The following is an 18,939-nucleotide window of genomic DNA, read 5'->3' on the forward strand; positions in this document are numbered from 1 at the left end:
GTAATGAATGCCGCTCTGTGTCCCGTGATGTACGATAAAGAAAAAGAGATTTTTAATACAGCTTACCTGTAAAATCTTTTTCTTGGAGTACATCACGGGACACAGAGCTCCCACCCCTCTTTTTTTGAGGACCATTTTGGGAGGCATACTGCTTGCTACAAAACTGAGGTACTCCTCCTATGGGAGGGGGTTATATAGGGAGGGGCATTTCCTGTTTGAGATTGCCAGTGTCTACACCTGAAGGTACTCCATATAACCCATATAGTAATGAATGCCGCTCTGTGTCCCGTGATGTACTCCAAGAAAAAGATTTTACAGGTAAGCTGTATTAAAAATCTCTTTTTTTGATACATGGTTGCATAGTTAATCTGGTTGGGAAAAAACAGTCCATCCAGTTCAACCAACAAAGTAACATTTGAACCAGTAAATCGGGCTATAATGATTGTCATTTGACTTAACCACTTGAGACCCGCGCTGTAGACGAAAGACATTGCATTCCCCGCGCGCGCCACTGAGGGCATGCAGCGGGGAACACTGTGCCCGGCGTGTCACGTGATGCCGATGCGCGTGCCTCGATGTCCGCCAGGTACCTGCAATTGGCAGTGACCGAGCAAGGATGTGGCGCTCTGTGTGTAAACAAAGAGCTCCACGTCCTGTCAGGGAGAGAGGAGACCGATGCTGTGTCCCTTGTACATAGGGACACAGATCGGTCACCTCCCCCAGTCAGTCCCCTCCCCCCCACAGTAAGAATCACTCACAGGGAATATATTTAACCCCTTCCTCGCCCCCTAGTGTTAACCCCTTCCCTGCCAGTTACATTAATACGGTAATCCGTGCATATTTATAGCACTGTTCGCTGTATGAATGTGAATGGTCCCAAAATAGTGTCAAGTGTCTGATATGTCCTCCGCAATATCGCAGGCCTGACAAAAATCGTAGGATCGCCGCCATTAAGAGTAAAAAATAAATAAATTCATAAATCTATCCCCTATTTTGTAGGCGCTATAACTTTTATGCAAACCAATCAATATACGCTTATTGCGATTTTTTTTTTTTTTTTTTTTTTTTTTACCAAAAAAATATGTAGAAGAATACGTATCGGACTAAACTGAGAAAACAAATCGGATATTATTATAACAAAAAGTAAAAAAATATTGTGTTTTTTTTTTTTTTTTTTTTTTTTTTAGCACAAAAAAAAAAACGCAGAGGTGATCAAATACCACCAAAAGAAGGCTCTATTTATGGGAAAAAAATTATAAAAATATAATTTGGGTACAGTGTTGTATGATTGCGCAATTGTCATTCAAAATGCATCGGCGCTGAAAATTGGTCTGGGCAGGAAGGGGGTTTAAGTGCCCAGTACGGAAGTGGTTAAAGGAGAAATACAGCCAGAGCTTGTTTGGTTGTACTTCTCCTATGGATCACAGGAGTGCAGTTAGTTAGTTAGTTTTGTGACCCATTTTCGAAATAAAAACTTGCTAGAATAAACATTGTCGCCTCCCTAACGAAAACGCAGAATCCTAAAAAATAACATTTAGATCAGTTGGGTAGGCTTACTACTTGAGAAATGCTGTAGTCAGTAAAGCCGCTCTAGCTTGCTTGTCATAGCCTTTCATATCCTGCCGCACAGAGCTTGTCCATGTATAGGCTTTAAAATGACCATGAAATACCAAGTGCTAATTTAAGTTTGTCTACCCATCCCTTTTTCTTTTTTCTTAGAAGTGATCCACCAGTACCTTTGGGCAGGTCACTGTGTGAAACGATAGTAGAAGTCCGAAATGAGGATAACAACAGGATTGAAGAAGGGGAAGGGCAAGTTTTCCTAGGTGAAGAGAAAATATTTTTCTGTCTGATAAGATCTTTAATGAGGAGTTCTCTTCTTGTGCAGTATAATACAATGATCAATGTTTCCTGTTGGAGCCGGCAGCACTGATTGTTTGGGAAAAAACCAACAGGCTGGTTGTGCAGTCGATCCCTGTCCTGGATGGTTTTCGATCCACATATGGCCAGCTTAAGTCATACTGTCCCTTCTGTATATCGTAATTGTACTGTTCCCCATTCTACATTGTAAAACGCTGCGCAAACTGTTGGCGCTATAGAAATCCTGTATAATAATACTGGGAATGCAGGAAAATGGTGCCTGGTGTGCATAAGCTCTTTGTTCACTAGTGTTATAATCTGACCCCTGTCAGATTTTTATTTTTTTCACCCTCAGTGTCCTATTGCAGAGATTTCCTTTCACTTCCTGTCCCATAGCCAAACAGGAAATGAAGTGAAATCTCTGCAATGAGACTCATAAGAGTTTTTCTTCAGCCTACATGATGACTTGCTTATATGATGCATCATACAATGGTTTGTCTTTAGTAAGGCTTATGTTAATATTTATATTGTTGTTCTTGGTCCTGTAGGAGGGAACCAGAGGGTCTGCTTTATAGACGATGAATGTATTCTGCCCTGTGGAACGATGAGAAGTACTGGGGACTGGGTGAGGTTACAAGATGGGAACATGTACTATATAGGACGGAAGGACAACCAGTTCAAGCGTCATGGCAAGAGGCTTAATACTGAGTATATACAGCAGGTACAGGAGGTGCCAAATAGTAGTGATAAACTTATCATTTTGTTTATAATCCCATTAACAAATCCAGGCCATCTCATGCTTCCTTGTGCTGTGTTCAGGTTAGACTCTCGACCTGTATGAAGTAAATGTACATCAACTTTAGTTGCCTCCAAGAAAAGTAAATTCACATACTTATTGAAATTTCTCAAGGTATTCAAAAAGTGAATTCAGTGACTGTTGGCTTAAATTGGATTTTTATATATATATATATATATATATATATATATATATATATATATATATATATATATATATATATATATACTGTGTTTCCCCGAAAATAAGCCCGGGTCTTATATTAATTTTGGCAACAAAAGACATAGTAGGGCTTATTTTCAGGGTAGGTCTTACCATGTAATGTGCTGTCTTCTCTCCCCTCTCCCTCCCTGCCTGACAGGAATCCCCAGTGTGAACTGAGTTAAAATGCTTGTAAAATATTATAATCCACACTATTACAGTATTATATAATGTACAATGTGTGTGTTTCTGTAATATAATTGTGCCAAATACCTTCTTTATAGCGCCACTCTACACTTCTGTGACCCGGCGGAGCTCTCGTCCCCGCATTTATATTACAGAAACACTCACATTGTACATTATATAATACTGTAATAGAGTGGATTATAGGATTTTAAAAGCATTTTAAACTAGGTCTTATTTTCGGGGTAGGGCTTATATTGCAACCCTCCTGGAAAATAACGCTAGGTCTTATTTTCAGGGTAGGTCTTATTTTTGGGGAAACAGGATATATATATATATATATATATATATATATATATATATATAGTGTGTGTTGGACCTGCCAACCAATGGTGATCGTTGGACTTTGATCTTTTCCTATGTATATATTTGATATTTATGTAGTTGAAGTCCAAAGCATTTGGCGATTGCCGAGATCTCTGAATGAATGCATAGAAGCCCAATGCAGTACCATAATAATCAATACTGTGCTTGTAATTCTGCTTCAGTTAACCTTCACATATGTATCTAAATGTGCCTACAGAGAACCTTTTTGTTTATTCTGGCGGTTTCTGATCAGTTCAGGGTTAGTTCTTATCTCTGCAGGTCTTCCTTTAATGCCTGATACCTGAGCCTGCTTTGGAAGAATCAATCTTGCTTCCTCTAAGTTTGTCATAGCATATTGGAAATGAGCATTTTTTTTCTATGGGAAGCAAATTGCAATCCATTTTCACCATTTCTTTTGCAGGTAGTAGAAGAACTTGAACCAGTGGAGGCATGTGCAGTCATGTGGTCTAAAGCTGAACAACTTATCCTTTTTATTGTACCAAGAGGGTCTGTAGACAAGCAAGCCCTATGGAGAGCAGTGGAGTCAAATCTTCTTAGCCATGCAGTGCCTGATGACCTCATTCTGATAGACACACTACCTCTTACAAAACATGGTAAAAAAAAGTTACCTTATAATTTACATCAATGTCAGCTGGTCTTTTTGTTAGCAAGCATATAAAGAGTTCATCTAACACGGCCTCATTGGTTCTCCAGGAGAGAATAAAGAGTTTGTCAGGACTCAACAAATCCCGGGCAAATTTTTTTTTGTGAGCTGGCGCCATCTGGTGGTGAGCCGTTGGTATTACAAGTTATTACCACCAGATGTGTGAGCTGGCGCCATCTGGTGGTGGCCGTTGGTATTACAAGTTAAGCATTACAAGTTAAAGCGGTGGTTCCCCCTAAAACAAATTTCTAACAATACATTCGTAAGACCCGTTACACTGCGGGTAGGCTGGCTTTTGTTTTTGTTTTTTAGTACATACCTCGATCTCGCCGTTTCGTCCCTTGGCGGTGGGCGTTCCTAGTTGATTGACGTTTCTCCGACGGGCGCATACTGCGCATCACGACTTTCCGACAGAAGCCGAACGTCATTGCGCAGGCGCCGTATAGAGCCGGCTCTATACGGCGCCTGCGCAGCGACGTTCGGCTTCTTTCGGAAAGTCGTGACGTCACGTATGTGCCCGTCGGAGAAACGTCAATCAACTAGGAACGCCCACCGCCAAGGGACGAAACGGCGAGATCGAGGTATGTACTAAAAAACAAAAACAAAAGCCAGCCTACCCGCAGTGTAACAGGTCTTACGAATGTATTGTTAGAACTTTGTTTTAGGGGGAACCACCGCTTTAAACAGCAATTCTAATGTCATTTTTCACTATTTTCACTGCCATCTTCTTCCCTCTAATTAGAACCCCCAAATATTATATATAGTTTTTTATCCTAAGACCCTAGAGAATAAAATGGCGATCGTTGCAATACTTTCTGTCACGCCGTATTTGCGCAGCGGTCTTACAAGCACACTTTTTTGGGAAAAAAATTACACTTTTTTAAATTAAAAAATAAGACAACAGTAAAGTTATCCCCATTTTTTTTAATATTATGAAAGATAATGTTATGCCGAGTAAATTCATACCCAACATGTCACGCTTCAAAATTGCGTCCGCTCGTGGAATGCCGACAAACTTTTACCCTTTAAAATCTTCATAGGCGACGTTTAAAAAAAATCTACAGGTTGCATGTTTTGAGTTACAGAGGAGGACTAGGGCTAGAATTATTGCTCTCGCTCTACCAATCGCGGCGATACCTCACATGTGTGGTTTGAACACCGTTTACATATGCGCTTCTGTGCGCAAGCTCGTCGGGACAGGGTGCGTTTTCTGGCTCCTAACTTTTTTAGCTGGCTCCTAGATTCCAAGCAAATTTGTCAAACCCTTGTTTATGTAAAGAAGCTCTGTGAACAGACTTGGCTGTTTTAAAGTTGCTTATGAGAGAGCCATATACAGACATTAGGCAGCTCTATGTAATAGAAAGGAATAGTTCTCTTAATCCCCAACCCCCCCCGTGTATCGGACCAAGAGTCTTAAGCCTTGGTCACACAATCGGATATCGCATTTCCATCGGACATATCCGTTGAATTTTGTCCGAAGTGCGTTGGCCATGAACTTGTTCTGCATACAGACGGCATAACCTTTTCAGCCAACATACACAATGTGTTTTTTTTTTTCAGCTCTTCAGCGCCACCCTTTGGGCAACTTCTGCTAATGTTTGATGGTTAGCATTGGTTCGGAGCTTGCGTGTTTGTATTTAGTCTGACAGACTTGGATACACACAATCGGATAATCCGACGGAACACATTTGTTGGACAATTTGAGAGCATGACCATCCAACATTTGTTGTAGGAAATTCCAACAACAATTGTCCGATGAAGCATACAGACAGTCGGATTATCCAACCAAAACCCTTCCATCACACAATTGTTGTTTGCATATCCAATCGTGAGTATAAGGCTTAAGACTCCTGGGTCCACCCACTGCAGCATGCAGCAACATGATTAAATCTCCACTGCCTGACAAAGAACCACAGTGGGGATTGTCCAAGAGGATAGCGCACATAGCAACCGCACATCTTGTGAACTGAATATGGGAGGGACGGAATACTTTTCACTGAAAACCAGATGCTGGGTTTCTGGCAGGTGGGAGGCATCTGTATACATATATCATAGTATATCTGTCCAGAGTTCAGCTTCTATCATTTTGCTGCTCAGTGATTGCAGTATTCTAGTTTGCATCTCCCCAAGGTAATACATAAAACCTTGCCTGTTAGTGGGCCCTGAGGACAGGGTTGATGACCACTGCTGTAAGATGCATTTATGTTTAACAAAAGTAACAATTCATTAAGTAAAATTCAACAATGTGTTTTTTTTTTTTTTTTTTTTTAAACAAATTATTAACCAATAAAAGCCTAATCTTTTATATGTCCCCTAGAAGCAGTGTTTTTTTAAGCCAGTGTGCATGGAAACTTGGACTGTATGTGAATTTTGGCTGATGAGCCGCTAATATCAGCTCATTTGTACCTTTTGATGTGGGGGGGGGGGGGGAAACCGAACACTTACATTGTTTACATTTTCCTAAGGTAAATTGGACCACTCACGTTTAAGTCTATTGTATGATGATCACGTGACGGAAAATGGGAGTAAACCCAAATCCCGAACAGGACATGATTTCTGGAAGAGCTTGCAGACTCTGTGGAAGGTAGGATTTGGTTTGTATGGTTTCAATTTCTCCAGTCGGGGATTTTGGTTCTTTGTAGTAAATTTCCTCTCTTGGTCTTTGTAGGCCAGTCTTGGATTTCCTGAAGATGTTCCAGATGTTGCTGAAGACTCTTTGTTTCTGCTCAGTGGTGGAGACTCTTTAAAGGCCATAAAATTTCATGAAAATGTAGAGGATTTGGTTGGTAAACCTGTGCCAGGACTTCTAGAAGTGATCCTCAATGATACCATTGTGGCTGTTTGCAGGCATGTCATTGGATCTATATGCCCAGAAACCGATGAGGATAAATCCAAGGTACATGTAACCGAGATGGAGAGCAGTGACGTTATTGGGGATACAAGCACCAAGTACCATAGAAAAAGAAAAGCAGATTTTCTCAGCACTTCACCAGCAGACTTGACTTCTCTCCTATCACTGAGCAAAGGTAGCCAGTGCTTTAAACACAAATGTTCATACACTGAACCAGCTGGACAGCAGTGTCGGGTAATATCGGGACCCATCCAGGACCTAGCTTTATTGGAGTTCTTCAGTCCAGCCCACAAACAGTCAAAGGCCTTCCTATCCAGTACATGGACATTGTCTCTGAGGCAACGATGGGCATCTGATACAAGTAAATGTGTTGATGCATCTCCTCTCCTCGTCTTGTCATCCAGTGAAGACTCCACAGTGACTGTATACATTGGGTCCCACTCACACAGAATGCAAGCTCTAGATCTGCTCACTGGGACAGTCAAATGGGAAAGAATACTGGGAGATCGTATTGAATCCTCTGCTGCACTATCTGCATGTGGAAACTATATTATTGTTGGTAATAGCGGCATTTCTCTGTTTTAACAGAATTCAGGGATTGTAATGGAACCTATAATGGTTTTGCACCTGTTACTTATATTGCATATTATAATTTAATGCATGGCAAAGTATCTCCAAAACATTATTGGTTAATGGCCAAGTTCACCCTCTACTAAAACTGGCCCATGCAGACAAGAGGCCCCAGTATTTTTAAAATGTGCTCTGCTGTGTGAAAAAAATGTTTAATGCAAACATCATACCTGACGTCCTTTATCACCCATGATCCAGACTGATATACTCCCAATGAAAAAGAATAAGTTATTGAAATACTTCCCGTGTTTACATTCCGTAGCCCTGACTTATTTCCAGGACACTGCAGATGTTGGTTGCTCACCCCAGCATCACAGTGCTTCCCGATTCGAAAGCTGCTCATGCGCAGTTCTTTCCTCCTATCTCAGCAGTAGCTCAGCTCAGTGTTGCTGGGATAGGTGGAGAAGTGAGTGCATTCGCAGGAGCAGCTTTCCAATCTGGAAGCACGCTTTCACCTGCAATGTGGGGTAAGTGCCCATTGGGGTTGACTTACTAAAACTAGAGATACAAAATTGTGCATGGTAGTCAATCAGCTTCTAATTTCAGCTTGTGCAATTATTACGCTTTGACAAAAAGAAAAATGGAAGCTGATTGGTTTCTATGCCGAGCGCTTCGTTTTAGGAAATCAACGGCGATGTCGGACATGTCCTGGAAATGGGTCGTGACATAGGAATGTTAAGTTGTAGTATTTCAGACAAGCTTCAGGGGTGACAGAAAGGGCCTTGCATGTATGGAATTTGCATTAAACATTATCTTTCCAAACGGCACTGTAAACTCTAAAATACTGGGGTCCCTTGTCTGCATTGCCCAGTTTATGGTCCAAAGGGGAACCTTTCAATGGCATAGCAGAGAAACGAAAAAGGCAAGTAGTGCTGACTTATTGGAGCTGATAAAATAACAGGCACCATCCAATACAGCCTAAAGCTGAAATAGCCCAGTGTGTGGATGGATAGAAGCTGGATGGATAGAAGTCTGCAAATTTTTAGCATGTAATGTTACATGTGTACCTTTATAACCCCTTTAAAGTCAGGTACACATGTAACATTTTTTTTCCCTAAATAGCTTCCTTTACCTTAGTGCAGTCCTCCTTCACTTACCTCATCCTTCCATTTTGCTTTTAAATGTCCATATTTCTTCTGAGAAATCCTCACTTCCTGTTCTTCTGTCTGTAACTACACACAGTAATGCAAGGCTTTCTCCCTGGTGTGGAGTGTCATGCTCGCCCCCTCCCCTGGACTACCGGAGAGTCAGGGCGCCCACTAACACACCGCTCCTTTCTCTATCTGCCATGTAGAGAGCGTCCTGACTCTCCTGTAGTCCAAGGGAGGGGGCAAGTACGACACTCCCCAACAGGAAGAAAGCCTTGCATTACTGTGTGGAGTTACAGACCGAAGAACAGGAAGTGAGGATTTCTCAGAAGAAATAAGGACATTTATAAGCAAAGTGGAAGGATGAGGTAAGTGAAGGAGGACTGCACTAAGGTAAAGGAAGCTATTTAGGGGATTTTTTTTTTACCTTTACAACCCCTTTAAGCTTTGTCTGTAGTAAGTTAGACATTGAAGTGGAACCCCCCCCCCCACCTTACCCTTTACAGCCATCTTTGCCTCCGTCTATCTGCAGTTGCCATTGTGCTGCACAAAGGATCACCAGCCATTTGAAGGCTTGACAGTTTCATTGAGAGCTGTTCCTCTATTGTACACTTCCCTGTATGAAAGCCAGAGAAGGAAACTGCATGCACACAACCTGAATGGGTTTTATTTTTGGTACTTGGTGTGAACCGGCAGAATGGAGTATAATTTTCACATTACACACATCTCCCCACCCTCCAATGATTATTGTAGGTGCGCTAATTGCCGCTGGCATTTGTGACCACTAGGGCTGACACAGATGAGAGTAAAAGCCAATCAAACAGTCCGTTCAATGACCATAGTGCATTGCCTGTTATAAGCTGATAAATCCATTGAGATCTTGTTTGTGCACATCGGTGCTCTGCCCTCACACATGCCACATTTTCTTCTGAACTTTGACTACACATTAAGCAGAAAAGCCTTGTCCCTGCAGAAAAGTGGTTACCCTATCCCAGAATGTGGAAGAAATGATGCGAATTGCAGATTTTTTTAATTAAATTTTTTGTTTTGCAGGTTGCTATGATGGCGGTGTTTATGTACTGAAGAGAAGTGATGGGGCAACACACTGGGTATTCAGTACTGGGGATGCTGTGAAGAGTTCTCCTGCCGTTGATCCTGTGTGCGGTCTTGTATATATTGGGTCACATGACCAGCATTTATATGCTTTAGACATTGAAGTACGTGCTCTTATCTATTGACTGCTTATTGTGAATCATGTCTTTTACTGCACACACATTGCATTGTTCCAACAGCCTCCTTGGAAGAAAAAAATAATAATCCATAACCTGGTTTCCTAGATAATTGGTGAATTTCTAATTCCTCTGTCCTTATGAATCAGTCCAGGTCCCCAATAAGCACACATTTAATTGGCACTTTCCTTGCATTATAATATGAAGTTAGTCATTCACTACAAAGCTTTAAAACTGATTTCTTTGGACAACTTCTGCTAATGTTGTGTTATGGTTAGCATTGTTTCTGAGCATGCGTGTTTGTACTTTGGATTTTTTTTTCGACGGACTTCTGTACACACGATCGGATAATCCGACCACACACATTTGTTGTCTGACAATTTTAAAGCACAACAATTGTCCGATGGAGCATACAAGCGGTCGGTTTATACAACGACATCCTGCCATCGCACAATTCCCAGCGGAAAATCAGATCGTGTACAGGGCTAAAGACTGTTTCTCAACTCCAGTCCTCAAGGCGCCCCAACAGGTCGTATTTTCAGGCTTTCCCTCAGATGATGCAGCTTTGGTAATTCTAAGGCAGTGGAACTGATCAAATCACCTGTGGAAAAATAATGGAAAGCCTGAAAACATGACCTGTTTTGGGCGCCTTGAGGACTGGAGTTGAGAAACGCTGCTCTGGATTGAGCATGCAGATCAGGAAAGCTGAAATGAACTCCGAACTCCTAATCTGCATATTAGTTTCACCTCTGCATGAAAGCCAGAAAACCAGAAGTTTTCCAAATGACAGATCATCAGTGGCAGCCTCCATATTTCCATGGCAGGACCTTACAAGTGCAGTTCAGTGAAGCGTTTTCTTCCTTCAGCCCCATAACTAAAGGTCTGTTCCTCTATATAGACCTGGGGATGGAATGTAAATTCCAAAGGAGTGTGTGCATTGCACCTATGATACAATGACTGCAGTTGCAATGCAAAAACGTAAAAAAAAACAATTATGTGATACATTCATTACATTGTTTGCAAAAGGTGTACACGTTTTCTTAAATGGGTTGTAAAGGAATTTTTTACTTTTTCCCCCCTAAATAGCTTCCTTTACCTTAGTGCAGTCCTCCTTCACTTACCTCATCCTTCGATTTTGCTTTTAAATGTCCTTATTTCTTCTGAGAAATCCTCACTTCCTGTTCTTCTGTCTGTAACTTCACACAGTAATGCAAGGCTTTCTCCCTGGTGTGGAGAAAGCCTCTTTAGGGGGGAGGGGGCGAGCAGGAGGGTCAGGACACTCTCTACTTTGCAGATAGAGAAAGCTGTGTATTAGTGGGCGTCCTGACACTCCTGCTCGCCCCCTCCCCCCTCAAGAGGCTTTCTCCACAAAATAGAAGGATGAGGTAAGTGAAGGAGGACTGTACTGAGGTAAAGGAAGTTATTTAGGAATTTTTTTTTTTTCCTTCAGAATAGCAAATATGTTTTTATTACACACTATGTGAGCAGACTGCAGTTCATCTTTAAGTGTAGTTATGGCATCTTCTTGCAGGCAAAGCAGTGTGTCTGGAAGTCTCACTGTCAGGCTTCTGCTGTGTTTTCTTCTCCTTGTATAAACCTGGACCCTCATCATTTGTATGTTGCCACCTTGGGAGGTCTGGTGCTCGCCATCAATCCAGTAAGTACAATTGTTTGTATGAGGATGTCTGCCACAGCCGAAAGTAGAGCTGCACGATTCTGGGAAAAATGAGAATCGCGATTCTTTTGCATAAAGTGAAGATCACGATTCTCTCACGATTCTCAATTTTTTTTTTTTTTTTTTATTTAAAGCGGTAGTTAACCCCGTTCTTGTCAATATTGCCACCTCTACTCATGTTGTCACCATTGCCCATGTTGTCACCCCTATCCATATATGTATACTCTCGCTCAGGCCCCCAGGTAGTACAATGGTTCTCTCTCTCAGGCTCCGGGTTACACAGAACCCCTCTGCCGGCCCTCACCTTGGTGCCCCTCCGTCTTCTGCCTCCTCCAGTGGTAAAGCTCCGGCCAGGCTCCCCCAGCACCTGCCCTCGTCTCCCTTGCTCCGTTCAGCATTCTCTGCTACGCTCCCTGTCTGAAACCAGGCCCACTAGGAATCCTGGGATTGGTAGTTCTACAAGGAGACCTCCCCCTTCACTAACAGAGGCGGGACTACATATCCCGGCATGCCATGCGGCAGCGGATGATGACGTTCCTGCTGCGGATTGGAGGATGGTAGTGATGGGGAATGTGAGCGACTTCTGGGAAACATGCACATTGGACAGGTGAGAATAATTTATGGCTGCACCCGAAAATCGCGGGCCATCCCGCGGGGAGATTGCGGGCAGGGAGAATCGAGATCGCGATTAATCGTGCAGTTCTAGCCGAAAGTAATGGTTGCTGTAATTTTTATTTAACCACCTCAATACCGGGCACTTTTCACCCCCTTTCTGCCCAGGCCATTTTCAGCTTTCAGCGCTGTCACACTTCGAATGACAATTGCGCGGTCATACAACACTGTACCCCAAAAAAATTCCCCACACATAGAGCTTTCTTTTGATGGTATTTGATCACCTCTGCGGGTTTTCTTAAGAGGGACAAATTTTAAAAAAAACAAAATTTTTTACATTTTGCTATAATAAATATCCATTTTTTTTTCAATAATTTTTTTCCTCAGTTTAGGCCGATACGTAATTTTTCTACATATTTTTGGTAAGAAAAATCGCAATAAGCGTTTATTGATTGGTTTGCGCAAAATTTTTAGCGTCTTCAAAATAGAGGATAGATTTATAGCATTTTTATTATTTATTTATTTTTTACTAATAATGGTGGCGATCTGCGATTTTTAATCGTGACTGTGATATTGCGGTGGATACATCAGACACTTTTGACACATTTTTGGGACCATTCACATTTATACAGCGATCCGTGCTATAAAAATGCATTGATTACTGTATAAATATGACTGGCAGGGAATGGGGTTAACACTAGGGGGCGATCAAGGGGTTAATGTGTTCCCTAGGGAGTGATTCTTACTGTGGGGGGAGGGGACTGACTGGGGGAGGTGACCGATCAGTGTCCCTATGTACAAGGGACACAGCATCGGTCTTCTCTCCCTGACAGGACATGGATCTGTGTGTTTACACACACAGATCCACGGTCCTGCTCAGTTACTGGGCAATCGCGGGTGCCCGGCAGACATCGTGGTCGCCGGGCACGTGCATCGGGTTCCCAGTAACGCGGCGCGGGCCCCTAGTGGCTTGGAAAGGCGCAAAGTTGTCGGACGTCCGCCCAGAACAATGGGTTCATCGTCCTATGATGGTGAAGTAGTGGTTAAAATAATAGTACTCTACTTATGTAGTCTTACATTGTGTGTGTGTGTGTGTCAGTACTGTAGTGAACCAGCATTTTTTCACTTTTCTCCATGCAGTATGTGAATTCTATTTCTTATCACTTTAGAGCACAGGAAAGCCTCTGTGGAAGAATGACCTTGGGAAACCTGTGTTTTCCTCACTGCGGTGCAGCGACAAGCATGTGTTCTTTGGCTGCGTGGATGCAACGTTTTATTGTCTTAGTCACTGGGGAGAAAAGGTGAGGAACACTCCAGTGAGTTCTATTATAATGCATCAAGTCTGCTTCACTAACCCAATACAGTATAGAGATGGGTCTCGCACTTTTTTTTTTTTAACACTTAGGCCAGCCATAGATTGAGATTCAGCTGATTCAGCAGGAATCGGACGAATTTTGATCCATCTATAAGCAGGCTGGATGTACTAAAGTCGATCCATCGATCGACTTTAGTACAACCAGCCTGTTTTTGTTTTTTTTCCCTCCAATTACTGCCAGTGGCTATAGCTGCCCACAGTAATCATTGTATTCCCTCGATGGGGAAGGCTCCCTGCCGACAGAACACAATAGGAAGGATTCCCCCATCCACACTGACTGTGTGGATGGGGGGAATCTTGCAATTTTTTCTTTCCGTCAACCCATGGTTTGCATTATGTATATTTATAGGATGCTTGCTCTGAGTCTGTGAATCAAAAAGTATTGAAGACATACCCACCCAGATAACTAGAATTTTTAGGAGGCCAGCCCCTCTCTGATGTAATTTAAAGTGGTTGTAAACCCTTACACATACCCAGTGAAGTGACTGGCCTCAGGTGATGCACAGGGAGGAAACACATTCTCCTACATATGTTGTACCTGTTTATCTGCAGTCTTCTCTCCTCTCCATCGTTCAAAGTACTGAATGTGTAAGTTCATAAAAAAAGGAGCAGAGAGCTGAAGTTAGACTCTACAGAGCTCAGTGAGAACTCTGAGAGCCAATTGCAGGAAAGGGACACACCCTACTTTACACAGGAACAGAGCTGAGGCTGTCAATCAGCTGGAGATCTCTCCCGTCACCTCTTTTGGTGTCAGGAAAACTTGTGAGAAGTGATTCATGCTGATAGCGGAGGTACAAAGCAGCAGACAGAAATGAAACTTGGTGCTCTTAATTGGGACAAGTACACATTATAGAGGGATATGCTTTGTTCATATTTTATGTCTGAGGTTTACAACCACTTTAAGCACCTCCATGACCTGGAACAACTCTAGTATGTCTGTAACAGGCACAAAACATTAAGGAACACTAAAGTAGGCCTTCCAAAATACACTAATACCTTCACTACTGGAAACTAACCACAGAATGTCATCACTGCTTACCTTAAAGGCATAGTCCAACTTTGGAACCATCTTTCATATTACACTCGGTAACATAAAACATGATCGCTTTCCTGATACCCACAACTTAGCTTGGCTGCTTAGGCCTGCCATAGAGGGTTAGAATCTGGGCCGGTTCAGCAGTAACCAGCTGAGATTTAAACCATGTATGGACAGGCTGAATGTACCAAGCTAATCCATCAACTTTGGTACAACCAACTTGCCAGATTTTGAATGCGATTATTGCTGGAGGCTGGTGAAGTCTCTAGCAATAATCACGGTCTTCTCCCAGTGGGGACGGCTTCTTCTGCTGGGAGAATACAATGACTTGCCAAAGGGGGTGTCCCCTGTCAAACACTGTCTCTTGCAGGGAAAAAAAATGTATTACCCATACACCCTGGAGGAGCATTCTGTTGCTTGAATTTAGCATTGATGAGCGTAGCTTAGCCCACACAGCCACATCCTCCACTCACAGATCCAGTCACGGGATCTGCCACCACGGCAGTGGAACTCGCAAGTCAAGCTTTTACTTCAGCCCCATAACTGAAGGTCTGTTACCCTATATTAATGGTTCTCAACCTTCTAGTGCCATGACCCCTTGATAAAATTTCCCAAGTTGTCGGGACCCCTAACAGTAAAATTATTTTCGTACCATGGGTTGTCGGCACCCAAGACAAGTAATTTGCACCCCTAACCCATGGACATTTGCGCTCCCTAAGTCCCTTCCACTCGTACAGTATTGAACCCCCCTATGGTACATTTTAGGAGGTACCATTTTTTGTTCTCCTTTCTTTCCCTTTTACCTCTCTCTAGCCTACATGTTTGTTTTCTTTTCCCCATCACTCTCTTGCCATCTTTTTTTCTTTCTCCTCTCCCTTTCTTTGTTCCTACCCCACTTTTTCTCTCCCTTCCATGTATTCTCTTTTTTTTACTCCTTGGTGGTGGTGGGGGGGAGTTGGGATCAGTGGCAGTGCTGGCGGGGAGTTGGGATCAGCCAACTTAGGTGTTCTTGATCAAGGTCATCTGCTGATCTGAGAACTGTAGTGGGGACTTTTAATGGCAACTATACTTCACAGGTAGTGTTACTCACTGTGTCTCTGAATTTGTGGTGTCTCGTAGCAGTGACACCTATGCCGAAATCAGGATGGGGTCCTCCAGCCCCTCTCACTTAACATAATTCACCAGTCAGCTGACATCAAGTCTCTGCCCCCCCCCCCAGCCATGCCGTGAACTCAATGGGCGGCTGCGAAGTGGGTGGCCGTGGGCTCCATTGACAGCCTTCTTGGGCGGCCGCAAAAAGACTGGGAGAGCGGTGTGGGCTTCAGGAACAGCCCAGGATTCTGTGACCCCCTGGCTAATCATCATTCGACCCTCAAAGGGGGTCCCGATCCCCAGGTTGAGAACCACTGCCCTATATGGACCTGGGGCTGGAATGAAAATCGCAAAGGAACCTGCCCATTTGCACTTTTTTTTTTTTTTTAGGTTTAAAATTGTGATGCGTTCTCTTATTTATTTATTTTTTGCAAAAGGTGCACACTGCCTTTTAGAGTTCTATGTAATCCACTGCAACAAGACTTTACAGAGCTTATAACGTCACATAGCCAGTGCTGTGCAAATTTGTCTCTGCTTGATGTGTCCCCAATGAGATTCAGACTTCCAAGGCAGGTGTGAATTTGGTGGTTGAACAAAACCCTTTATGGATAAGAGTTTTGATCCTTTTGACTCCCTGTGTGAGAGAGACAGCAAGGAGTCTAGTGGCTGTCTTTTTCTAAATATGCCTCTAGCATTACAAATTAGGGTCGCCACCTTTTCTTCAAGCCAACCCAAACACTTTAGCGGCCTGGGACGCCTTTGGGTGCCCCAAGGAGAGTAGTAATGCGGTGTGCATAGAGCGCCGCAGCAAAAAGTGGGTGTGACCAAATTGCTTTTGCTGACATCATCACCCTGCACCCCAGTGATGCCGAAACCTGCCCCTGGACAGCTGCCCACAGTTACTGGAAGACAACAGATTTGTGTGGAACTAGACTTGTATCTTGGGGAGTCACAGCCCAGTCTAAATAATGTGTCCAGGTTTCAGTCCGCCTGAAACCCAGACACATGATTCAAAACCTGGACTGTCTGGGTGAATCCCGGACAGGTGGCAAACCTATAACAAATGGGTAAGCAAAATGGGTCCTCAATCTTCAGATTACAGAGAAAGAAGGGATGGAGTGGATGTACTACAGCCAATGCTGTATCCTGGCCTAGGCCAACAAGGCCCAGGCCTAAGGCAGCACTTTGCAGGGGGGCAGCACGGACAGTGTCCCCGCCGGCTTGCGCTACACTGTTGGACAATTTAGTTTAGCACCCCCATAAATCGGCCGCACTGCTTCCAGTATGTGGGCGGTTGGCATTCTGCAACTGTGTGGGGAGGAGGGGGGGACTCGCTTCTAATTTTTTTACCATCCCTGTCCCATTGCAGAGATTTCCCTTCACTTCCTGTCCCATAGCCAAACAGGAAGTGAGAGGAAATCTATGCAATTAAGGGAATCCATTCCCCCCCCCTCCCAGGCCATCAGAACTAGTATACCCACTTGAAAATTTCAGGGTGGGTCTTTAACTGCAAGGGGTGTGGCCTTGACAGGAAGGGGTGGGTCATATTTAAATTAGGGGGTGCACGAGTTTAGTCAGGCCTAGGGCAGCACAAAACCTAAATACACCCCGGACTACATCAATATCTGGATAAAAAGCTGAAGCACTAAGTAGCTGGGCTGCACTCCCTGTGTACTCTCAAGTCATCTTGTACTGGGGAGTAGCATTAATGAGGATGAAGGTGTCCGTCTAATATTTACAGATATAAACACAATTATACAGACCAACCAAATTCTTTGCATTAGTGTCTAGTAAAAGCAGCCATTAAGTGTTTCAGCCAATCCATGTTCTAGCCAAAAAAAGAGCTTTAAAACTGAATACCTTGGTTGTAGCGCTTGCCCCTATTGTATTATTATGTTTAGCATCGTCCATTCGCACTGCTTGAGATATTTGCTTTGCAAAAGGAACAATGAAATCCAACATTTGTATAATGCACATTAGAAAAGCAATGTTTAATTCTAAAATGATTCTTTATCTACTATCAAAATAATGGATTTTTCTTTTTCATAGTTGTGGCAGTTTTCCACGGACGGACCCATTTTTTCCTCACCGTGTGTCTCCACTGTGTCCAAGCATGTCATGTTTGGCTCGCATGATGGCTTCATTTATTGCTGCAGCACGGAGGGGGAATTACTCTGGAAACATAAAGCCAATTCACGAGTATACGCCACACCATTTGTGTTTCCCAACCCACACAGTGAGAACACAGAGCTCCTGGCAGCTGCCTCTACAGATGGAAGCTTATCTATACTGGATGCTCACTCCGGACTTCTGATCAGTCAATGTACGTTAGAGGGGGAGATCTTCTCTTCTCCGGTGGTGTGCCTGGACCAGCTGGTCGTAGGCTGCAGAGACAACTATGTGTATTGCTTTGATCTGATAAGTAGTATGAAACAAAATGGAGATATAGAATTATTAGCCACGACTTCTAGCAGTGTTACTTAAGGTGCCCATAGAAGATTAATTACATTGTTTAGGAATAGGTGAAAATAACACAAGAGAGTCTTCAATATTGACTGGGTCTGATAGAACATTTGTTCATACATTAACTCCATCGGATGGTAAAAGGTTCCCACCCAGCCCCCTATGTATCCGGATCTGGTTGTCAGTCACTGAAGGATCCAATGACCAGGTCTGTTAAAGATCCAGGTATATGGGTGTGAGGGAAAGTTTGTTTAACCACTTAAGGACCAAGCCTCTTTCTGAGATTTGGTGTTTACAAGTTTAAAAACGGTTATCTTTTGATAGAAAATTACTTACAACCACCAAACAATTTTTATATATATAATTATACACTGTGTGTGTATATATATTACTGTGTGTATACATACATACATACATAATTAAAAAAAAATTTAAATAAAAAAATAAGACGGTAAAGTTAGCCCAATTTCTTTTTTATATATTGTGAAAGATAATGTTACGGCGAGTAAATTGATACCCAACATGTCTTGTTTTAAAGTTGCGCCCGCTCATGGAATGGCGTCAAAATTTTACCCTTAAAAATCTCCATAGGCGACGTTTAAAAAAATTCTATAGGTTGCCTGTTTTGAGTTACAGGGCTAGAAATATTGCGCGGTAAAGTGATGGTATTTTTAGCATTTTGAGGTGCTTTTAAGCCCCTATAGCGGCCGAGAAAGGGTTAAAACCATTGCAAAGTGCTGCTGAAGCAGCGCTTTGCTGGCGGTATAGCCGCGGTGCCCATTGATTTCTATGGGCAGGTGCGGTGGTGAAGCTCCGCT

General features: G+C 42.9%; 1 protein-coding gene across 2 annotated transcripts in view; it reads left to right on the forward strand.

Annotated features, from left to right (window-relative positions):
- The window catches only part of AASDH (aminoadipate-semialdehyde dehydrogenase), a 45,783-nt gene extending 27,345 nt beyond the window's left edge, over positions 1-18,438 (forward strand). For both annotated transcript variants that reach the window (XM_040334700.1, XM_040334701.1), the window contains exons 8-16: positions 1,720-1,826; positions 2,409-2,581; positions 3,828-4,020; positions 6,536-6,654; positions 6,739-7,480; positions 9,693-9,856; positions 11,400-11,525; positions 13,325-13,456; positions 17,708-18,438. In XM_040334700.1, coding sequence (XP_040190634.1) covers positions 1,720-1,826; positions 2,409-2,581; positions 3,828-4,020; positions 6,536-6,654; positions 6,739-7,480; positions 9,693-9,856; positions 11,400-11,525; positions 13,325-13,456; positions 17,708-18,142 — 2,191 coding nt within the window. In that variant the 3' untranslated portion in view covers positions 18,143-18,438. The remainder of the gene's footprint in view (positions 1-1,719; positions 1,827-2,408; positions 2,582-3,827; positions 4,021-6,535; positions 6,655-6,738; positions 7,481-9,692; positions 9,857-11,399; positions 11,526-13,324; positions 13,457-17,707) is intronic.
- Positions 18,439-18,939: the final 501 nt, after the last annotated feature.

This window comes from Rana temporaria, chromosome 1, assembly GCF_905171775.1.
Source record: "Rana temporaria chromosome 1, aRanTem1.1, whole genome shotgun sequence".
Taxonomy (NCBI): domain Eukaryota; kingdom Metazoa; phylum Chordata; class Amphibia; order Anura; family Ranidae; genus Rana; species Rana temporaria.